General features: G+C 47.1%; 1 protein-coding gene across 1 annotated transcript in view; it reads right to left on the bottom strand.

The window, feature by feature from the left end:
* SRM (spermidine synthase) overlaps nucleotides 1–12,167 on the bottom strand; it is a 112,182-nt gene extending 100,015 nt beyond the window's left edge. The window contains exon 1 of the mRNA XM_078642237.1: nucleotides 11,936–12,167. Coding sequence (XP_078498363.1) covers nucleotides 11,936–12,069 — 134 coding nt within the window. The 5' untranslated portion in view covers nucleotides 12,070–12,167. The remainder of the gene's footprint in view (nucleotides 1–11,935) is intronic.
* Between the last annotated feature and the right edge of the window lie 12,618 nt (nucleotides 12,168–24,785).

The following is a 24,785-nucleotide window of genomic DNA, read 5'->3' as shown; positions in this document are numbered from 1 at the left end:
CGATACGTGTAAATTGGGATAAGTTATCTGCATGCAAGCAAAAGAAAGAAGAAACTGTCTCAGATTTCTTCACCAGATTTGAAGAAACATTCATTGACCACAGCGGTCAAGATATGACCACAGAAGGTGGTCAGAGATTGTTAGTCGATAAATTTGTGCACAATCTACTTCCAGACTTGTGTAGGAAATTAAAAGATTCAGAAAGCTCTTGGGCAGTATCATCTTCAGCCCAGATATTAGCTACCGCACAGTACTATGAGAATAGAGACATGGATGAGAAAGATAAAGTAGAGAAGAAAACTAGAGAACTCAAAACGAAGGTTTTGCTACAGCAAGCCTATCCGCCACGTGATGGTGGTAATAAAAATAATAATGGTCCAAATCACTACCGGAACACTTTTCAGCAGCCTCAGAGAAACTTGCAGAGATTCGATTACAATCAAAATCGCGTAGGTCCCAACCAGTGTTTATACTGCAAACAAGAGGGTCATTACAAATATGACTGTCCTGCCCTGCCACAACGAACAAACGAATTTTCGGGTGTAAGAGGTCGTGGTAGTCAGCAAGCGCCCAGAGGTAGAGGGCGTGGAAACACCCCTCAGGACGCACGTCCCCTTCCACCACAAAACTCTATGAACAGGTTTGACCAGCAAAATAACGTATCTGACAGGACAGCTCAATACTACGTTGATGAGTATTACACAGAAAATGAGCAGTGGGAGAGTAATGATTGCTAGGACAGCCTTAGACAAGGAGAGGGAGTTGTTTCAGTTCCAGTAGATCAGAGTGGACCTTACGTTGAGGTGATTACATCGGGTGTGTCAGAACCTTTTCTGTTGGATACTGGTGCTACAAAGAGTTCTATTATGCACTCCAAACTCCCTGGCGCACCTTTGTCTGGCGAAATGAACGTTTCCGTAGGTTTTTCTGGCGCCCCGGTTAGAAATCCGATTTCTGACCCTTTATCTCTTTCTGTTGGTCCTTGTGAATTCGAAGCACCCCTTATTTTGACAACAGGTTGTGGTGAAAATTTGCTAGGATTAGATTTGCTAAAAAGATTGTATGCAACTTTGTACTGTTCTCCCTCAGGAGTACAACTGACTTTGGGTAAGAAAGTGGTATCTCCCATGTATTTGTCGAGAAATACACTTCCAGCAGAATTGGCACTCCTTCCGGATATTCTTTGGGCTACTGGTCCGAATGATGTAGGTCTTTTAGAAATTCCACCATATGTTGTAACATTGAAGTCGAATGTCAAAATGCCACGAATTCCCCAATACCGAATATCCAATGAGGGCGAAAAAGCTTTGCTTGCGATTGTTTACGAGTTGATTGAAAAAGACGTAATTGAAGAAACACGAGGCAATGTTTGCAATAGTCCTGTTCTGCCTGTTTTAAAACGAACTGACCCTTCTCAGCCACCTGTGTATAGATTTGTGATCGATCTTAGGGAAGTAAATAAGATAGTGGTGCCACAATTCCCAGTTGTCCCCGACATTACAACATTATTGACTATGATTCCAGCCTCTGCATCCTGGTTTTCGGTGATTGACCTGAAGAATGCTTTCTTCAGTATCCCGATTGCTGAGGAAAGCAGGGATATTTTTTCCTTTAGTTTAGGTGGTCGCAGTTTCCGCTTTAAACGCGCTCCTCAAGGCTACTGTGAAAGCCCCTCAATATACAGTCAAGCTCTGAAAAGCCAGCTCGACGCAATGGTTTTGCCCGAAGGTTCCACTCTCGTACAGTACGTGGATGATTTGCTCATAGCTGCGGATACTGAGAAAATATGTAAAATTGCCACGTCGGCCACTACTGCATCATCTATGTGATCTACATCACAAGGTGTCACTTTCCAAGCTTCAATATTGCCGACAAGAAGTGACCTACTTAGGTCATCTCTTATCGAAGGAGGGAAGGAAACTGACCCCAGAAAGAATTCAGGCAATAGCAAAATTAAATGTGCCAAGAACGCAGAGAGAAGTACGCGCTTTCTTGGGCATTACATCGTACTGTAGACAGTGGATTCCAAATTTTTCGTTATTAGCCAAACCCTTATTGGCACTAACGTGTACAAATACACCCAATCCCATTCCTTGGTCTGATGAGTGTCAGAAGAGTTTTCTCGAATTACGCACAGCATTATGTTCGGCCCCTGTGTTAGGTAACCCCAACTACAGTAAACCTTTCACATTATATGTCCACGAGAAGGAGGGTTGTGCATTGTCTGTGCTGACTCAGTTATACGGAGATAGACAACGGCCATGCGCCTATTTTTCGTCAACTTTGGATCCGGTAGCACGAGCATTGCCAAGTTGTCTAAGGGCCACAGCAGCAGCAGCTGTTTCTATTCGACAGTCTGCAGGTCTAGTAATGAATAATACACTAATCGTGATGGTCCCGCATGCAGTAGACACATTGTTAAATAGGACCAAGACACAGCACTTAACTAGTGCTCGACTGTCCAGTTATGAATTGACGCTACTAGCAAGCCATGTGCACATCAAAAGGTGCAGTACCCTGAACATAGCCACATTGTTACCAATTGCTGAGGAATCGGATGCTTCAGAACAGCACGATTGCTTCCTCAGAACGGAGGAAGAGACGAAAGGGAGAGTTGATCTATTCGATACTCCTCTCGCTGAATGTGATGGTACATTATGGGTGGATGGTTCATGCTTTAAACTCCCAAATGGTAACGTGACTACAGCGTATGCTGTCACAACTTTGCACACAATCGTTGAAACTGCGCGAATACCACATGGTTCAGCTCAAGCCGCCGAACTCGTGGCGTTAACGAGAGCATGTGTGTTATCAAAAGGAATGAAAGTGACTGTCTATACCGACAGTCAGTATGCTTTTGGAGTGGCTCACAGTTTTGGACGACTGTGGAGAGAACGTGGGTTCCTGACTTCGCATGGAGCTAAGATTCAGCATGGTCAGTTGGTGAATGAGCTTCTTGAATCACTGACGTTGCCCCTGAAAATAGCGATCGTAAAATGTAGTGCACACAAGAAAGTGATTGATGATGTTGGTCGTGGAAATGCATTTGCTGATGAAACTGCTAAGGACACGGCAAAGAATGTGATGAGCCGAATGTATGTTGCGAGCCCAGAAAGATGGACTGGTGATGTTGGAATATGTGAAGACACGATAGAAAGTGTGAAGTCCATCCAAGCTGAGGCCACGGAGAAAGAGTTAAGCATGTGGAAAGAAAGTACAGGAAGAATGGATGCAAATGGTTGTTGGATTGAATCGACAGAGCAACAAAGATGGTTGTTACCCGATGCATATGTGCCTGCAGTGGTTACAATGGCTCATGGGATGGCCCATATCAGCGCGAAAGGGATTTGCGAGTTGTTGGCCCCAGTGTGGAAGAATTCAGGGATTCCCAAGTGTGCAGAGAATGTTGTCAAGAATTGCATGGTATGTCTGAAGCACAATCCTGGTAGGGGAACTCCAACTCCAGCTGGTCATTTTGCACCTCCTACGTATCCGTTCGAGGTTTTGCAGCTAGATTTCATACATATGGAGAGGTGCAACAACTTAAAATATGTGCTCGTGGTTGTTTGTGCCTTCTCAAGGTGGGTAGAAGCCTATCCCCTAAGGGACAATACTGCCTTGTCCACAGCGAAAGCCCTTGTGAAAGAGTTCTTCCCCAGATTCGGAATGCCTAGAATGGTCTGGTCGGAAAACGGAAGTGAATTTGTGGGTTGTGTGATGAAACGAGTGTGTGAGCGGCTAGGCATTAGGCAGAAGTTCCACGCTGCAAATCACCCCCAATCAGCTGGATTAGTGGAATGTTACAATGGCACGCTTAAACTTAAATTGGCCAAAATCCAAGCGAGCACGGGTCTTAAATGGCCCGACGCTCTACCCTTAGCACTCCTATCCACCAGAATGACTGTGCATTCGCGAATGAAACTCAGCCCCTATGAAATAGTCTTTGGTCGGCCAGCCAACATATGGGGAGTGCCTAGGCCCACGAAGTTTAGCGAGCTGCAACACCCCATTTTGCTTGACTATTTGTATGACTTGACGGCTAAATTGCGTGTTTTATATCAACAGGTCCACAACACCTTGCCTCCGATCTCTGAGACACCAGGTCACTCCATTGACCCTGGCTCCTGGGTGTTGGTCAAGAATTTCCAGAGGACAAGAAACGACCAGCCCAGATGGACCGGACCTCACCTCGTCCTCCTGTCTACAAGGTCGACCGTTAAAGTGGAGGGGAAGGCCAATTGGGTCCACGGGATCCATTGTAAGAAGATACCCTTCCCTCTGCCACATGACCAATGGGTCCGGACAGGAGGCACTGACTCAGAGCGCACAACTGATGAACGTGTAAAAGAAGCTAAACGTGATTGTGACAGTAAGAACATTTTTCAAGAAACTACGCCGCCATCAGAACAATTGAACTCTGTGGAACCTGAACTACTATTCCTGGACCAGACAGTACCCGGGAAAAGACGCTACCATTTACGACCGAGAAAAACAGACTAAAGTAAAAGTGATTTATTTTATGATCCGAGAGAAAAACCTGTGGACTAATAAAAAATAAGTTTTTTTTCCCAAAATGCTATTTTTGAAAGTGCAGATTCTCCCATCTAGGTAACTTGCTTATTTTTGTTTTTTCGAACCGCCATCCGGGTTCCGCTGCTAGGGTCGCGGTTGATTAAAGACTTTTGGGTGCAGCTGACAACAATAGGTTGCTGGTTCCAGTTGGTCGAAGGGAGCCACCCTAGACTGACGGAAGCATCCTTTAGCAGAAACAACCTACCGCCGCGGGCAGCACCTTAGAGAGGATGGAGTTTCCTGATGTGGAGAGAACTGTCAAACAAATGAACTTTAAGCAGAGACTTTTGAAAACAATGAGAAAGAAAATTTTTATAATAATGTGTATTTCTATGCTATTTAGCGTAATGGTCTTTTTGATAAGCTATGTTTAGTCTCTTTTCGTGTGACATTTACGCCCACTACATCACCCATACCTCCCCCTACTGTTTCCTCTCATTCTTTCCACTCTTTGCCTGACCACGAATCAAGTAGGAGATTAGAGTTCATTAATAACTCCTTCGTTCAGCTATTACACCAACACCAACTTGTGATGAACACAACCAACTGTTGGGTGTGTGGTCTCATGCCCCACACCACGGATAGAGGTATCCCCTATTTGGTCCTGCCATTTAGTCGCAATGGGTCAGTATGGGCATATAGGACAATGTTCATATATGCACGAGAAATCCAACCCCTACGTTCTGTAAAAGACAACCTCAAGACTAGCGCCCTAGTCAAGGGTATAGTTGACATGATCAAGATAGTAACTTCTTACGAAGATACCCCGGATGATGAGATACTTGCATATGTAGGTTGGAATGTGACCGGATATGGCACTACATTAAGTGAGAAACAGCAAGCCAAGAGATCGTCCCCTATCTGGATCGTACCCCATCAAGGTCACCTGTGTCTGCAAGGTATTGGTAGGAATCCCAGAGCTCAGCTAGGGAAGAGTGTCTGTACAGAAACGTATGTTTTTGGATCTCAGACTTCCCCTGCCTTTTTAGCCGCAAAGGGTACTTATTTTATCTGCCATGATAGAGCCTATACATGGTTGCCCCCTGACTTCTCGGGCTCATGTTTTGTTTCATTCCTGTTACCTCCCACCTACACAGCAGCGGCGGATTACCATCGGACAAGGATAGTTCGAGGTGTTTTGAGTAAAGAAGACACTGCGGGTCAAGAATTTGGTGACTTTGCAATGGGCGTTCTGCCGTTCTGGGGAGCCATGGTTAACAGCAGAAACATAAGGCAATTGACAAGGGTAGTTGAATCCACCGTGATTGAAACTGCTGGTGCCCTTAGTAACCTGACTGCTGAGCTCCAGTCGGATCGACTGATGACCCTTCAGAACCGGGTCGCTTTGGATATAATACTTGCGGACCGGGGTGGAGTATGCAAATTGATCCAGTCCAGTTGTTGCATTTTTATTCCAGATAATGCTCCAACAGTATACGGGGCCATCTCCAAACTACATAAGATTTCCGAATCTATTCATGTGGACAAAGGAGATTGGTCATTAATGGGATGGTTCTGGGGACTGATATCTGCCTGGGGATGGAAAATTCTGATGGTCATTGGGATGGTCTTAGCCATTCTTTTCCTGTTCTGTCTATGCATACAGTGTGCTCCTGCAATATGTGGCCTCTGTGCTACATCATGTGTAAGGAAACCTGTGTCAAGACACGAGCTCAGCACTAGAATGATGTTGCAGCAACATCTCAATGACTTTAGGAATATAGATCTGGACTCAGATTAACATGAGGATAGATTAATTGCCTATGTAAGGGCAAAAGGAGGGTCTGTGGTACTGAAAAATATGGATCCGTAATAGTACCGGACTCGAGAATAAAAACTTCGTCGAAATAGGACGAATTTGGTATCAAAAGACCGATAATGACGAGTACATCAAGTACATGTATTTTCGGCATATTCGAGTGACGATTTCACCTCGAAATCGTCATTTGCCTTCTAAACCCTTAGCTGCATGTTGCCCTCTACATAGGCCTTAATCCAGTCGAATTTGATTCCACAAGGACACATACTCCTTAATCGACTTCTTCCTGACCCCAGTACAAGTTAGAACCATTGCCCCAGGCCGAGCTCGTTAGGTCAGTTCCCTCCCAGTGGCCGAGCAAGATAGCATCTAGGCCCAACCAGCCATAAAACCATTTCAGCACGCACACCTGCCATATCTCGCTCACATCTTTCTCCACTCCTTTTCCTCACTTATTTTATGGTGGGGAGGTGACCATTTTTATTAGGGGTCCAGCGATATCTGATGAAATGTTGGGCCTTGCCGGATGATTTGTTATGGGCAGCACGACGTGAAATATGTACATGTCATCATGACTCCGCTTTTCTTCTGTAATCAGTAACCATAAATGAAATACCACGAACCCAAGGAATGTTTTGCCAAAGGGTGAATATTGTGTATAAGAAGAGAAGCCTAACTTTGTGAAAGTGTGCAGTCTCCTGAATATACTGGTATTGTACTTCTAGGACCCTGTCACCTTGGTTGCAGCCAATAAACTAAACTTTGACTTCACCTGGAAGACTCTGAAGTTTCTGTAGGTCTGACTCAGGAGAACCCGAGGTCTCTGGTGTGTTGATCCCCTGGCACCGCTGGGTTACCGGTTCTGTGCCGGTTCTTAAAAACCCAGTACCTCATGAGAACCGAAGTGCCTACCATATTCTCTATAAATACAGGTTATCGGTATCTGGGTATGTTGTTCATTTGATCTACTACAAAGTGGAGGATGTCATTCACAAAGCGTGACATTCTATATTCAACCCACTGCACCAACAAAATCTCTGTATAAAAAAATGACGTCTGGTCCAACCTGCCCGGGACTCAAGGGATAAAGTGAATAACAGGAAACCGAGAACGTTCCAGCCTCGCTCGCCTCCTCACCTTAAAGGTTTGTGATAGTACAGCATACGCCATCACCTTGGCAAAGGATTTTTGTAGAACAATCTTATCCAAAACCAAAAAGCATTGGTTCCAACACATGGCTGATGAAATACAATTGCAGAAAATCAAATTCCCCATTTCAATCTACTGACAATATCACGAAGAATATTTTTTACACTTTGCTGTCATTATCAGATATATTATACATTTCAACTTGATTTATCCACTTCCTCCCCAAACCCCTTGACCCCGAGGCTAAAAAAAATTACCCCTAACCCACGTTTCTGTACAATTGTTTGAGAGGTACTCAACACCGAATGCTTGAAAGGTCTGTTCTCCCAACATTCACCCTCAAACACCCTACAACGAGATATGACAACTACACTGATCGAGTTGCCATCCTGCAAATGGTGAAAAGAGTGGCCATAATTCTCTATGAAAGTACCAAATACTCGCCCTGACTCCTTGCGAGCAGAATGTATATAATCAATCGAAAATAAATGGGGCCCCATATGCATTCCACAGAGAAGGACCGTCACCTCTATTTTAGTATTTATATTACCTACCTTTCAATAAACAGTCCATCCTCTGGGACAGGAGATGCATAGCTTCTGTTAGGTTCATAGCACAAGTTGTGCAACTGCTCCCTTTATCAAAGCTGTATACAGGAGATATGAGTTTTGTGAAAGAAGTGATTTTTCAAGGCTAATACTAAAGCTCCCATAAATCTTGTCTTTGCATATGTCAAGTAGTAAAGTCAAGGTTGTATAATTTTGGGTTACAAAAATCCAACCATCTGTTTGGCCCCTGTATCGTATAACATCTGATAATGATTAGGTTGCTGCTTAATCCCGCAAATGAAATCTCAGTATAGCAACAACCTAAAATGAGATCCCCGAGTAACAGGAAATCGAGTTCATGTTGGGTCTCCACTAGAAGATCCTATCATAATAAAATTACTTGTTCTCACTGTATATCAAGGACTCAGCGAACTTCCACAGTTTCACAGCTGGAAGACTCACTGCTCAAGATGTACTTGGAAGTATCAGGAAGCATGTTATAGAAGAACTGCAGCACTAGCAACACCTTCCTCGCAACATGATACCACAATAATCCTGTGATTGACAATTGTCGTGGGAGGGGTATATTATGCCTGTTGACTGCTAATTAGTATAAATTCCCCACTATCTTGTAGTCCTTTTCTGCCAACTATTGAAATACACAGTGTGGGGCTGCAACCATAGTACAGACATTGCATCCTTGGTAAATAGTGTTGACAGGTCAAACAACTATAACAACAAAAAAGTCATGTTAGGAATCACCTCAACAGTCTAGACCACCTGCTTATATTTATTGTTCAGTCTTTAGCAAAACATTTCCTAACAGGGTCTCTCCTACAGCACGTACAGCACCCTGAGATCTCTTGGAGCCTGGTTTGTGGACAAGGTGCAGTAGTAATAACCTCGGTTGTTTTGCAAGTTGTTACTTTACTCACCTGCTTTCTGTTGTAGCATGCATTCACAAAGACCTAAAGGTTAACCATGTGCTTCGGTAGGTAACAATACATTTTAAATTAGCGTGAAACCTAGCCCCTGAATAGCTAGATAACGAGGGCCTGCCTAATAGCAGCGGTTGCAGGTCCCGAGTGTCAGATCTACCAATGGTAAGCAAACTTCACCTTTGATCACGCAATCAAAAATCTAGCACAGTCCATAAATATTATGCTCACATTAGCATGGTCAGTGATGGCGTTTCAACACTATCATTTGGGGGTCATCATCAGGACCAACATATCTATGATACAAGAGCAACACTTGTAAAAAGTGATCAAGGAATTCAATTGGCTATGCATACAGAGAGATTCAAAAGTTAAAGAAGGCTTATATTCCAGGGCCCTCACAAGGTTAAAGGATCTCTGAAAAATAGGAGGGGACAACCTCAGTAGTGGCACCGTATCTGGGGACTGAAGATGCGAGCAAGTCGGCGTCCACGACCATGGCAATGTGAACATAACATTTATGAACTGTTCACACCTTTCGACCCCAGAACTGCCCAGACTACCATTACTCACTATATAGTTCAACGGTTATCTGGATTAAACATACTTCTACACTATTTTCGTTTTATTCACTGTGTGATCAACTAAGCAGAGAGCACCTATTTTGAAGCATACGGCTAATACATGCAACATTGTATACTGAATGCGTGGTTCCAGCCTTTGCTTTCTTTTTTCTGTCAATAACGCACATGATCAATTCTATCATTGTTTAATTTAAAAATAGGTAATTGTTGTACACTGATCCACTTGGAATCTCTGTTGTTTATGTGTCTGTATGTTCGTAGTTCCAGGCAGTTTGGAGGCTCAGGCCTCGAAAAATGTGCTTGCCCACTCGCAATTGCGAGTGAAACGTTAACAGGTCGAGCTATTTTTAGCACCTGCTAGTCCCATTTGAGTGAACTTAAGCTGGAAAGGAACAGGTGCTCTGTTCATTCGGGAAGTGAATGGGCAAAAAAGATGCCATTAAATCTAGTTTTTATCTTGACATTTGCTGTTTGTGCAAGGAAAGAGGTCAAACATCAGTTTGTCTTTTTACTAATTGCAGCTTGGAAAACGGAGTTTATTTTTCTCTCTTACTACAGTTGGAAAATATTGTCAATTGAGCTGTTTAAAGAGGTCAGATTTTTTTTCTTTAACACTTAGCATTTAAATAAATGGCATGTAAATGAATATTACAAATATTTCAAAATATATCAGGAATTATGTAAGCATATTTGTTTTGTAATTAAGAAGTGTGATGCAAAGAGTTAAACAGGAGCAAAACAAATCGGAAAACTTTCCTTGGTGATGTGCAAATGACACATATTTGCAAAACGTTAGTACACTATATATAGTTTTATCAGTAAAAGCGCATGTCAGTGGGAAATTGTGTATCCATTTCAATGTAAAATCTGCTGATGGCAGTGTGCTACCACTTCATGCTTTAGTTATGTATTTATTAAAAGTGATTGTTTTTAAACATGATATGAGAAACATTCCTGCCCCCGCCCTTGTTACACTTCTGTTTTTGAACTAAGAGGCAAGTCAGGGGTCATATTTATCCTATATGTGGTTAGATGTATTTTACATATGGAGCAAAAGCTTAGTCTATTAAATAAAATAAATGCGGTTTTTTTACAGCGGACATGCTGAAATTACATATTTGAATGTACTCTCATGTGATAATTAAGGAAATGGCTGCTCAATTAATTAAAATATTTACCCACGATCACAGCATTTGAAACCAGTTTATGGGTCAAGAGCATTACAATAAGGTCGAGTAGATTATTTAATTCACTTGACCTGGAGGTGTAGTAAAAATGATATGATTTTTCGAGGCCTGGGGCCTGCCCTGTTCTTAATAGCCTCCACTTGTGTACAGCACAATCTCAACTCCGCAGCGAGGCAGCACATGCCAAGGCCATGGTTTGCATCATGGTTGGAGCCTGTTTCAAGATCTCAGTCAGTTCTACAGTTGCACATACTAAGGCGAAACTGACTGATGCTCTACTCTATGACTACTGTCAGTGCTGATAGCATGATTACTTACCCTTGACCCTTTGAGGCTATGAGGATCCTTGCCAATTACAATCATAATACAATGCACGCGATATAATAAACAACAGCGACACTGTTTGAGGTCCAGCCCTGCCAGATGATCCCTTAGAAGCCTCCCTGGCCTTACTCCTCCCTTCCTGGCGCCCAGGGCAATAAAACAGAGGGGTGAACAGCCCTTTCCACCTAGGGTGGCCCCATGTGCTCAGCCACCATCCTAGCAGGGGGCAACACTAGGATATCGCCCTGCGTGCTACCTGGCCAGCTACGATGTGACATAAGGGCTTATTTACAAGCCCATTGCGCCACTTTTGCGTGATTTTTAACATAGGGAAAATGAGCGCAAGGGGCTTGTAAATAAGCCCCATAGTCTCTCTCAACTATGGTTAATAGCGGGCCTGTACAACACTTAACATTAGTCTTATTGTGACATTCTACACCTAAGATCTCGCATGCGGGAACCTCTACGTGCACAGCACCCTCTGTACTATCCGTGCACGTCCTGGTCGCAGTGTTGGCAACTACTAGGTAAGAGTTCACAATACGGGGGTATATAGGTTGGTTTCAATAAATTCTGTGCTCCATAGTCTGTACTGCAGTAGGTCGGTAACACGGTTGCACTTTATACGAAGACTAAAGACTATACTATGATACAATAGTATGGTATGATGTAGAGCGCAACCTGCCTACACGTCTGCCGAGAGCGCTTCAGTGCATCGTCAAGGACGCGAAGCGCTATGTAAATGCAACTGCAATCAAATACAATATCCGCTGTGGTTCCGTAGTAATTAGCATGTTTGAAGCTTCTAATACGCTGGCAATATTGTGGTTGCCAATCTGCAGTGTGTACCCAAGGTGGCGCATGCGCAGCTCACCTCCTGAAGAGCAGGATATCTTGATAGGCGGACCTCCGCTGGTAGAGGACCTCCTCCACCTCCAGGGCCAACGCCTGCCCCGGCCACAGGATGCTGGCCTCCCGAAACCAGCCGTCCCGGATCAGGGTCTCCATGGCAGGAGCGGGGCGTGCAAGGGCCGGAGCAGGGAAGGATGGAAAGGCAACACCCGCCTCACACAAGCTGCTGCGGGAGCTGAGGGTTCGACCTGCCAATGGGAAGCGAGCTCGAGCTCTGCTCGGGCAATCACAACTCTAGCTGCTTTGAAGGGCGGGGACGCTGGACCAGCAAGTTCGGGAGTCCTAGTTGCAAAACGAAGCTTGCCCACGTGGGCTTCCGAAATTCGGTGCACAATTCAATCAAGATTTAGAAGAAGGACTGACTCGGAAGAGAAAGTGGAATGCATGAGCTTGAATGATTGACACAGCTTGAGGCAACTAGAGAAAGGATAAATAATTATAGGTTCTCTGAAGAACATAGAGGCGAGTATTAATGCTTCAGGGTAGAGCAGTTCTACACGATAGGTTTCATGAATGAGTAAATGTCAATTTGGAAAGTACCATATGGACGCAGAGCTCTTAAGTTTCCCAATTCTGTGCGTTAACTCATCTAGTTTATTTTTGTCAGTTTTATACAGCACATACATGATGGTCCAAAAGCTTTAACCCGTTCTACAGCAGAAACGGGATTAAGTAACGAATAACAAGCATAAAATAATAATAATAATTTGTCTGAGAATCATGGGCATTAGATGAAGCATTCATGTTTTTTTTGCTAAAGTGCTTTTGAACCAGGACGATTTTTGTGTAATTTTTAAATGTGACCAGACGATGATGTCGTGCGAATAGCTGGTGGAAGAGAATTGGCAGATATGCGCAGAGTTTTTTTGCTTGATTGTCGGAGGCTTCAGTAGACAGGATTCATTATGCGTTACGCAATTGTCATTGTCAACCAGAATTCTATTTCAGGACAGGAGGCTCCGATTATGCTTAGTCTAATTTCTTTATTAGAAATGCCCAGCAGCCATAGAAAAACCAGATAAAACCACAATACCCATAAACACCTGGGTAACAACCATAGAGTCTGCACTATATAAGGCCGTGTAGATAGTCCCACTTCCTCTTTCTTTGCTGCTCCGCAGCCAGTTAAGTGCTTATCTCTTACTTACTTGTATTTGCTGTGTTTATATTTGCTGATTGCTTACGCTTTACTAGCGCTTTGTATTTGTGCTGCATTCCGCGTTCGCTCGCGCTTTCCGCCGCCCTCCGTCTTTCTTTCCATTTGCGGCGCTTGTGCAGTTGGGAGCGTGTGCCACCTCCCCTTTGGGCCGGGCGCATTGTGCCCGTGTCCGCTTCCTGTGGAGTGGGAGTAGGGGGTTGGATAGGGCTCGCGCTGCCTGCGTGAGCTCCTCTCTGCGGTTGGGCAGGCAGCCGGTTTCCGCGCATGTGCGGTAGTGTTTTCCGGCGCTCTGTGTGTAGAATTCACTGGAGCTTCTACGAAGGACGTCCTATGCGAGTCACACGCCCACAGCCTCCCAATTAACCCCCAATTGACGCTGGTTGCTGGAAAAGGCTGCCGGCTGTATACTTCAGCATAGGCTCTGCCTAGAGTGCATTTTTGTGACGCGGCAAGCCCTCCCTCCACCTTTTGAATTTGTTTTTTGGGGCAGTTTACTGCTTTCCTTGGCTTGCTGTGGGGTTTTTGTCACTCCCCCTGACGTTTGCCTTCGGCAATTCCAATTTCCGTTATCTTGTGGGCATATTCACACTGCTGGTGTACAATGAGTGAATTCTATTATGAGTATGACGCAGATTATGAGGAGGAGCCCTCTGAGTCTCTCGAGCAGGATTTGGTGGAGGCTCTTGATAGGGGTTTGCAGCACTCCATGAATAAGGCACTGGTTCGTGCCATCACTCCTCTGAAGAGACATTTGATGCAGTATGCTCAACAGCAGGGTTGGGTTCCAGCTTCGCGAAAGTCTTCCACATCCCCAGGTAATCCCCATGCCTCGGACTTTCAGTGGTTGGCGAAATCTTTGGCTACTGCCAAATCGAAGTCTGTGCCCGTTGACCCTGACAGTGATGACCATTTGTCCTCTTCTTCCTCGGATCACGTCCCCCCTCCTCCCAAGAAGAGGAAATGTAAGGAGCATTTTGTGGATGCCCCCACGCATCCTCCTGTACTCACATTTGATCCCACAGACCTTATTCACCCCAATTCGACCGCTTGGCTTCCGTCCCCGGCGGTGGCGGAATATGTGCAGCAGCACATCCGTCGGCCTTTTGAAAAGGAGGTCCGTGCACGTCTCCGTTCGGAGTGCCCTCGACCCGATCTGGCTGACAACTTGGCGGACACGCCGGAGGTGGATCCCACCATGGTAACATACCTTCGCAAGTTTGCTAAAGATTCGAAAAAAGGTCTGGACCGTTCGTGCCAGGACAAGGTCCTTGATATGCTAGGCCCCCTGACTAAAATTTTGGATATTGGCTTCATGGCTAAAGAATCGTCGGCAATGGTGGATCCTGATGAGCTCATCGAGTGGCCTCAGAGAGCAATTTGCCAGCTTGGCAACGCTAATTGCGCTCTCTCCAGTGAGAGGTGCAGGTCCATACTTCTGAAACTCGATCCGAAATTGGCAGAGCTTTCCACCTCGGAGTCTGGTCCTGCTGCTCAGGGTTTACTTTTTGGTCAGCCTTTTTTGAAGGAACTGACTCCGTTTGTCAGTACCTTCAGTGGCTTGGACAAGGCCCAGGCATCACTCCGAAGAGCTTTTCGTCCGGTTTTTAGCAAGGCTGGACGTAACAGGGGACGCTCGTCCGGCCGTGGTCAGCAACAACAGCCCTCTCAAAGAGGGTATCAATCCCATAGAGGAGGTCATCAAGATTACAACAACTCCCAGAGATCCAACTTCTATCCCTCCAGAAAGGGTCGTGGACAGTACAAGAAGGGACGTTCCGGTGGTCAATCCGGAGGATATCAAGATTCTGGAACTTCAGGTGAGCCTGATTCCTGCATGCAGTGTTGTTCTGGGGGGAAGGATACGTTTTTTCCAAGACAATTGGCGCTTGATCTCCAGCGATGCATGGGTGCTGGAGACGGTCCAGGGATACAAACTAGAGTTTTATCAGTCCCTGTGTCAAACCCATCCTCCATCTCCGCTTTGTTTTTCCCAAAGAGATCAGGAGTTCATCACAGAGGAACTCAAGTCGCTTCTCTTAAAAGGGGCGATTATTCCAACCGTGCGTCATCCACTGGGGTACGTCAGCACGGTCTTCCTTGTGGAGAAGAAGGGAGGGGGATCGAGGTTAGTTCTCAATCTGAAGGAGTTCAATGGGGGAGTGGTCTACCGTCACGTCAAGATGGAGGGAATCCATCTGTTGTGGGACCTTCTGCGCGAGAAGGATTGGATGGTTCGCCTGGACCTCAAGGACGCTTACTTGTCCGTTCCGATCTTCCGTCCGCATCGCCGCTTCCTCCAGTTTCACTGGCTGGGGACTTGGTACGAGTACCAAGTTCTCCCCTTCGGCCTCTCGTCAGCACCTTGGTGATTCACGAAGCTATTGCGTCCGGTCGTGGAGTCTCTTCGCAGTCGAGGAGTTCGGTTGATCATTTATTTGGACGACATCCTCCTTCTGGCGGATTGTCCAGTCCGACTGATGTCTCATCTGAAGTGGACCATCGAGCTCTTGCAATCTCTCGGTTTTCTGGTGAATGCTCAGAAGTCTGTGTTGCGTCCAACTCAGGTGATCGACTTCTTGGGTTTCAAGGTCAACTCTCTCACGTGTCAGCTTCTTTTACCCAATCAGAAGATTCGGTATATCAAAAGGGAATTGACTTCCGTTATTTCGAAACCGACTGTGTCGTTGAGATCGTTAGCACGAGTTGTCGGTCTCTTAGCTTCTTCCCTTCAGGCGATCTTCCCGGCCCGCTGCATTACAGAGCGTTGCAGCGCCTGAAGATTCGGCATCTCCAGAACGGCCTCAGGTATTCGTATCAAATTCCTCTCTCGGAGGACGCGAGGTCAGAGATGCAGTGATGGCTGGATCATATGGAGGCTTGGAATGGTCGAGCCCTGTTCGGGTCCACGCCGGAAGGGGTGATCGAGTCGGATGCCAGCCGTTGGGGCTGGGGAGCCCGGTGCGGTCCGGTCTCGACGGGGGGTCGGTGGTCTCCCCAAGAGCTCTCCCTCCACATCAACTGTTTGGAGCTATTGGCGGGATCCTTCACGATTCGTTGCCTCTCTCCCCTTCAGTCCAACTGCTGTATTCTTCTCCGCATGGACAACGTATCGGCAGTCCGTTACATCAACAAACTGGGGGGAACTCGGTCGAGGTTACTGGCGGAAATTGCCAAAGATTTTTGGCATTATTGTCTGCACCACAAGATCACGGTTATTGCAGAATACCTTCCGTGGTGCAACAACCTCGTTGCAGATTGGAACTCGAGGTACCTGAGGGATTTCAGCGATAGGCGGCTTCACCCTCGTGTGTTCCGTCATCTCCTTCGGTCCTGGGGCCCATGTCAAATCGACCTATTTGCGTCCCGCCTCAACACCCAACTCCCACAGTTCTTCAGTTGGAGGCCGGATCCGGATGCCCTGGCCACGGATGCTTTTCTCCAACTGTGGCCGACTGCACTGTGTTATGCCTTTCCCCCGTTCATGATGATTCCCAGGGTTCTGGCTTACACGAAGCGTTACCAGACGGAGTTGATTTTGATTGCTCCTCTATGGAGAGCTCAAGCGTGGTTCCTGGTTCTCCTGGAAATGGCTTGTGCGGTGCCGTTCCTTCTTCCCCGGAGGTGGAATCTCCTGCTAGATCCGCTTCAGAATCCGCATCCCCTGATTCAATCAGGCTCTCTCCTTCTTCTGGCGTGGCGGATTTCGGGGAACGCTGGTCGGTCCCAGGCCTTTCTGCGGACGCTTCCAGATTCATCAATGACGCCTGGTCTCCTGGTACCCACAAACTCTACAGAGGCTCTTGGAAGCGTCGGTGTGACTGGTGTGCTCAACGGCAAGTTGATCCAACATCGGCTGATGTTTCTGTGATGGTCAATTTTTTGGCCTCGCTGGCTTCCTCTGGTTTAGCATATCGCACGGTGAACAACTTCCGTTCGGCTATTTCTGCGGGTCACCTCCATTTGGACGGTAAACCGGCAGGGGAACATCCTTTAGTTGTTAAATTGCTCACGGGTATCCGCCTTGCAAATCCTCCATGTCCAAAATATGTTTCCTTATGGGACGTGTCTATTGTTTTGCGTTTTCTGGAGGCTTGGCTGGTCAATTCTTTGCTGTCTCGGAAACAGTTGTCGGCCAAACTCACTATGTTGTTGTGTCTGGTCTCCTGCAAGCGGGTGTCGGATGTCCGGGCTTTAGATCTCGCCGGGCGCAGTTTTACTCCTGAGGGCGTCACGTTTCGTCTCTCTAGACGTACCAAGACCAATACTGCGGTTATTTCTTATCCATCTTTCCCTGCACGTCCTAATCTGTGTGTCGTTCAATGCCTCAAAGATTGCGAAGTAAGTACTTCTTCTTTTCGTTCTGATATGCAGGGTCAATTATTGATTGCGTTGCAGAAGCCCTTTCACCCCGTTACCCTGGCTACGTTGGCTAGGTGGGTACGGTGGCTCATGGCGGAAGCTGGGATTGATGTGTCTGTGTTTGGAGCTCATTCTGCACGGGGGGCTATGGCTTCTAAAGCCTTCTCTTTGGGAGTAACTTTGTTTGATATTATGAAGGCCGCTGACTGGTCCTCTGATTCTGTTTTCAAAACCATTTTACTTTAAGCCTATTGATCATGTTGCTTCTGTAGTGGTGGATCAGTTTTAAACAAGCATAATCGGAGCCTCCTGTCCTGAAATAGAATTCAAAATTTGCAAACATTCGTGACAAGAATTTTCAATTCCATTAAGGACAAGGAGGCGAGGATTATCCCACCCATTGTTGTATACATTATTGTTACTGTATGCATGTTCAAGATTTTCCTTGCTGTTGATATGATGCATTGATCTTCTTTCTCTACCCACCCTTCTTTATATGTTCATGATTGCACGGAATGTGTATTACGGCTCTGTGTCTCTTTTCAGGATCTGATCCCAAGTGACGACTCTTCGTTGCATCCTGGGTTTTCCTGCCTTCTCCTTTGAGGATTGTGTTTCCTGCCTTCTTCTGCCGTTGCATTTCTGGACTCTCCTTCGTTGTCCTGGATTGGATATGATGTTCCTTACTTGACTTTCCATGTTCCCTTTATGATTTTCCGTTAACAATTCTCACCAAAGAAAGAGGAAGTGGGACTATCTACACGGCCTTATATAGTGCAGACTCTATGGTTGTTACCCAGGTGTTTATGGGTATTGTGGTTTTATCTGGTTTTTCTATGGCTGCTGGGCATTTCTAATAAAGAAATGAGACTAAGCATAATCCTCGCCTCCTTGTCCTTAATAGAATTGAAAATTCTTGTCACGAATGTTTGCAAATTTTGAATTCTTCAGTTTATCGGCCAGGTAGCAGCGAGAAGAGGCATGACGGGCTTTGTGAGTGGTGCATACACCATTAAATGGAACTTTAGTTTCAGTGGGTAGCCATTGAAGAGTTAGCAGGACAGGAGTGATGTGATTACACATTTTTTGTGGCCGGTAACAAAGAGAGTTGTTGCTTGATGCACTGCTCTGAGGGGTGCCAGATAAAATTGTGGGAGCCTGGAGAGCAGCAAGTTCCCCATAGCAAAGTCTGAAAAGAACTAGCTCGTGTACAACATACATAGGTCCTGCTCTGGAATGAACGACTGATGCCTCGAAATAGCCTGAGATGGATGCAGTCACTCTTGGCCTTAGCAGCTATTTGCCTCTGAAGGGTAAGCAACTGTTTAAGAAACAACCTAGGGATTTAGTATTCTTTATGATAGCTGATTTGTAATCCAGGGCAGGAAAGGCTTTCATCCTTTCCTGCATAGGAAAGTTTGAATTCATTGGTGTGATTATTGCAAATTCTGTTTTAGTTCATTATGTTTAAGATGGTGGCTTGCCGTCCACCTTTAGATTCTGGTCAAAGTATTGGAGAGCAGTTGAATGTTGTTCAGGGAGGACATCTTCAGGTAGATCTAGGTATCATCAGCATACTAAGAAAAAGAATCCCATAGTTTTACTAAAAAATCACTCATAATGGTTCAAAGTATAAGTTTAATAGATTTGGAGATAAGATTTTTTTTTAATAACATTTTTATTGGCATTTTATCATCACTTAACAATGCAATCATGTAATCAGTATTTCGCACCTCCACATCCCGCACCCACCACCCTCCTCACATTACAGCCGTTAAATATTTCATTTCGATCCGACCCAGTGGCCAAAGTACCGTGTTGCAATTGTCCATACTATTCCGGCACAGGAGTCCCCAAGATGAACTCGTACATACATTTAATTGACCATCGTTCAAGTGTCTCTCACAGCCCCCCATCTAAGCCATGGTAGTGTCTCCATTTTCCCCAGACCTTACGGAACTTCTTCGGGCATCCCCTTGCTTTGTAAGTGACCCGCTCAGTGGCCATATATAGGTCTAAACCTCTCCTCCACTCATCCAACGCCGGTGGTTGCGGTGCGCCCCAGTACTTTGCTATATCTCTTTTGGCTACCACTAGCGCCAGTACCAGAAAAATCAATTGGGGGCGCGCTACATCCACGTCGTTAGTCATGCCTAAGAGGGCCAATCTAGGCTATGGTTGTGGGGTCTCCAGCACCTCACTCAACTCCCTGAAAACCTTACCCCAGTAATCCTGTATCTTGCAACATGTCCATAAGATGTGGAAGAAGTCCCCTTCCATATTACTGCATCTAAGGCACGACGTGCTTTCCGCCCTCCCCATTTTGTGGAGCCGCACCCTATCGTAGTAGGTTCTGTGTAGCACATTAAATTGAATGAGGCGCAGCCTGGATTTAATTGCCACATCTCTGGGATGCATCAGCACAATGTCCCAGTCGATATCCTCCATGTCTCCCACCTCCGCATCCCACTTCCGTCTAAGCGTGGCCAGATCCCCCAGCATGTTATTTGTCAACGACTTATACGTGTATGAGACTGCTTTTCCCTGAATGCGCTCCTGTAGGAGGCGTCCCTCTAAAGGTGCGTACTCCGCGAGTTCGTCTGCCTGGATGTTTTGGGCCCGCCAAGCATGTCTCAGCTGCGCGTATTTGAGGAACTGTGTACGATGCAGCCCAAATTCAGACCTCAGGGCCATGAATGATTTTAGTTTCCCCTTGGCCACTATGTCTCCCATGGTGGAGATACCTATATCATCCCACCTCTGGAAGCCCTTTAGTTTGTTCAGTTCTGTCAGCCATGTACAATGCCATATGGGCGTCTGTCTTGTGGGTGTCATCCCCCACCCAGTGCGAGTCATCGCCTTCTTCCAGAGTTGCAAAGTGATTCCTGTAGCCGGAAGCATCTGCCTCCGCCAGGAGCCCCCGTATAAATAGTACATCAACTGCCTTGATGACATCCTGCATCTTTCAAGGGCGTACGTGGGATGATCTGCCTGTGCGTGTATCCAGTCATTAATCGGAGCTAAGTGTTCCGCCCAGTAGTAGGCTTCCAGGTTCGGGAGTGAAATCCCTCCACTGTACTGATGCCTCTGGAGGGTGTTCAGCGCCACTCTGGGTTGTTTACCCAGCCAGAGGAAAGATCGCAGCTCAGCAGGTATCGTAGCGATCACTCTTGAGGGGAGTGGGTAATATTCATTCTGCAGGGCGTATAAAAACTTGGGTAATGTGATCATTTTGAACATCGCTGCCCGACCCAAGAGTGTGAGCGGGAGCTGCCTCCAGCGGGTCGTGTCCGCTGTAAAGTTCACTAGGATGCGTTACAGATTCTGTCGATATGACAGCTGTCGGTCTAGGGTGACATACACTCCAAGGTATTTGAAGCCCTCTACGGTCGTCAACAATCAACCCGGGAGATCCGGCCAGGTCCCCTGCCCCTTAGGGTCGTAGAGAACCGACTTGTGCCAGTTAATCTGGTAGCCCGCTCGCATTCCATACTGCTCTAATTCCAGAAACAATTCCGGTATGGTTGTTTCTGGGTGCGTGATGTACAAAAGGATGTTATCCGCGTACAACGAAATTTTTTCTTCTACGGAATCCGTCTCTCCCCGCCTGAACCCCCGAATGGATACATTTTGGCATATCCGAGCGGCTAGCACTTCTATTGTCAGCGCAAAGAGGAGGGGAGATAACGGGCAACCCTGCCGGGTCCCCCTCTGAACCTGGAACTCTCGCGACACCACTCCATTCACTCTTACTCTGGCTTTAGGCTCAGTGTAGAGCAGCTGAACCCACTGACGGTATTTGGGGCCAAACCCAAATTTTTGCAAGACACCCTCAAGAAACGGCCAATGAACCGCATCAAAGGCCTTCTCAGCATCAAGGGATAAGAACCAGTGAGGGTCCTCCCTTCCCTGCACCTCCTGTAGCCAGTTGTGGGTACGGCGGAGATTTAACCTAGTGGCTCTCTCCGGCAGGAAACCCGTTTGATCTAGATGTACTAGGTCCGGTATCACCGAGCGTAGCCGTAGTACCAGTATCGTTGCCAAGAGTTTCGCCTCTGTATTTAAGAGGGAGATGGGGCGATATGATGCACAATCTACCTGCGATCTCCCCTCTTTATGTATTGGGATTATCGTCGCCCTGCACAGGTCTGGGGGGAGTCTCCCATCCCGTAAAGCCCCATCAAAAAGTCCCTTCAGATGGCGCGTCAGGAGGTCCGCCGTGCGCTTGAAAAATTCCGCCGGGAACCCGTTCGGGCCCGGGGTTTTACTCGGTCTCAGCCTGGCCAGGGCTTCCCATATGTCCTCTAGAGTGATGTCCGTCTCCAAGGTTTCTTGCGCCTCAGAAGTCAGGGTCGGTAAGTCTATTTGTTCCAAGTATTGTAAGGCCTCATCGCCTGTCCCCAGGTCCCTGGCCCTGTAGAAACATTCGTAGTGATCAGCAAATGCCTCCGCTATCTGAGCGTCGGACCTAACGAGCAATCCCGCCGAGTCCCTGAGCTGCTCTACCCATCTGGCTGCGCGCTCCTTTTTACTGAGCCATGCCAACAGTTTGCCTGACTTATCCCCCACATCATAGAGGCGGTGCAGGGTGGCCAAGGCCTGGGTTTTGGCCTCTCCCGTCACTAGTTCTCTATACTGCTGCTGCAGGTCTGTCAATCTCCTAAGTGTCGCATCATCTTTTGAAGCCTGATAGTCCCTTTCCATTTCTAGAATGGTCACCTCTAACGCAGTTGTTTCTGCGTGAATCTTCCTCCTTTCCTCCGCCAGCCTGCTTTGAGTAGGTCTTCTGATCGGGGTGTAACCATCTCCAAACGTCCGTGAGTCCTACATTGTCAATCATTTAGGACAGGGGGGTCCGGGTCTGGTCTCTGGATGTCAGCCCCGTCCGATCCAACCCTACGTCCATCACGTCATTGAAGTCTCCCCCGACGACTTGTGTGGTGTCGGCTGTGGCTAAGAGGATCTCCGCCACTTTCTTGAGCGTATTAGCCTGCAATTTTGGAGGGGCATACACTGAAAGTATCGTATACATGTGTCTGTTCCAGGTCCCCCTAACTCCTACGTATGTCCCCTGTGGGTCTGTCCATGTTTGGGCTATACAGAAAGGCGTGGACTTTCTAATAATGATAGCCACCCCTCTCGAGTCCGTGGTGTATCCTGCATGTGCCAAGACCTTGTACTGACCCCTGGCCAAAAAGGCACAGTTAGTCCCTTTAAGATGGGTTTCCTGCAGCACTGTTATGTCAGGGTGTAGCCTCTTAATGTATGAGTGGACCAGCCCCCTGTTAATCTTACTGCCAAGCCCGTTAACATTCCATGTCAGGACAGTGAATCCCCGTTGGCCCCGACATTGTCCTAACTGGTCACCCGCCATTCAGGAGTATATGTTGCATTGTATAGTCGGTTTCCCGTGTGTGAAGGTGTCGTCTGGAGTACTGAAATGTGCGGCCACTGTAACTTGATTGTCCCCCCCCTCTCGGTCCCAACACCCCCCTCCCTCTTCCCTGCCCATCCCCCAACTTGGCTCCCGTCCCACCCCCGCTTAACTCGAAACGTCCATAACTGCCCACCTCCCCCATCCCACCCCCCTTCAGTCTCAGCTTCCGCAGGACTAAGACTGCTGGCGGAGTAGGCCTGTCGCCCTCCCCTGTGTTCCCCCCCCCCCACTTAACCTAAAGGAGGAATTTGCGTAACCGTTGAGCTTCCCACCCTCCCTCGATCAACCCAACAAGTGAACAAACATAGCATAGAAATAAGTTACACATTAAAGGTATAAAAAATAGAAAAATAAGGGGGGATATGTAACTTGCGTGCCCCCACAACGATGAGCTGCTTTCTCTGGTGCCAGTCCCAGCTCCCCTTATGAGTGCGAGTCCTGCGTCTCATTGCCCAAATCTTCCATCTGGCCGGGCGTTTCTTATTCAAGCTTCCGGATTGCAGTCTCTAGTGGATGTAATGAGTGTCGTTCTGCCTCCTCCGCACCCGACTGCTGGCCCTCCGTGTCGTAGTCCTCCTCCGATGTCTTGTGATTGGCCAGGCAGCTGAATCTAGATCCCGGCGCCGTCGTAGCATTCCCGGCCGAGGAAGCCGAATTCCGTCTTCTTCGTCCCAAGATGTTGGGTCCTGGGTATGGTGTGGTCTGCGTACGCCGCTTTGTTCATGGCTTTTTGAGTCTTTGAGTTTTAGGGGAGCTACTCCTAAGGCTCGCGGCTGCCATCTCTTCCCTTATCCGGCGGCCTTCATCTGCTGCCCCTCGAAGTATAGGACGTTCCTCAAGCCACTGCCAGGCTTCTTCCGGTCTGTTGAAGAAATGTGACTTGCCCTCGAACATCACCTTCAACTTTGCCGGGAACAGCAACATGTACGTCATGTATAAGTGTCTCAGTTTTGCTTTAACCGTGTCGAAGGATCGTCGCTGTTTCTGAACCTCCTGGCTGTCATCTGGGAAGATCATTATGTTTGTGTTTTCTAGCCGTATCTCTCCCAGCTGTCTGGCCTCCCGTAGTATTAGATCTCTGTCTGCAAAGTTCAGGAATCGTGCGATAACCGGTCTCGGCCTCGCTCCCTCCGGTGGTTTCGCCAACAGCGCGCGATGTGCTCTCTCTATGATGAAACAGTTCGAGAATTGCGCCTGTGGGAAGGTCTTCCTCAACCAGGAGTGCAGAAAGGTCGAACAGTCCGCCCCCTCAATGCCTTCTCTGAATCCCACAAAGCGGAGGTTATTGCGTCGCGCTCTGTTTTCCGCGTCATCCACTTTCCAGAGCAGTTGCCGATGTGACGCCTGAAGCTCCGCCATGTCCTTCCGCAGCGTGCTGAGGGAGTCTTCCGCTTCTCCTATCCTCGTCTCCGCGGTGGTCACCCTGTAATGTAATGTAATGTAAAAGGAACTTATAAAGCGCAACTAACACCCAGCGGTTTCTTGGCGCTAAAGCATAAGGAAAACAAACAGTCTGTGGGGCAAGAAGCGTTAATTATAGGCATTACAAAACAGGTGGGTTTTAAGGAGGGACCTAAAATGAGTGAGGGGAGAGGCTAATCTTAGACCTAGAGGGAGGGCGTTCCAGAAAGACGGGGCCAGAAATGAGAACCTCAGTCCTCCCTGTTTTTTGCGTTTAAAGGTTGGGACCTGAAGTAAGGCCAAATGGGAGGAGCGGAGATTGCGGGAAGGAACGTATGAGTGCAGTAGTGAAGAGATAAACGAAGGACCTATACCAGTAAGGGACTTAAAAATGATGCAACCCAGTTTGAACTTGCAACGCTCAGAGACAGGGAGCCAGTGGAGGGATCTTAACGA

Source organism: Lissotriton helveticus, chromosome 5_1 (assembly GCF_964261635.1).
Source record: "Lissotriton helveticus chromosome 5_1, aLisHel1.1, whole genome shotgun sequence".
In the NCBI taxonomy this organism is placed as follows: Eukaryota; Metazoa; Chordata; class Amphibia; order Caudata; family Salamandridae; genus Lissotriton; species Lissotriton helveticus.
Note: the sequence above shows the minus strand (reverse complement) of the source record. Positions and strands in the feature narration are given on the sequence as shown.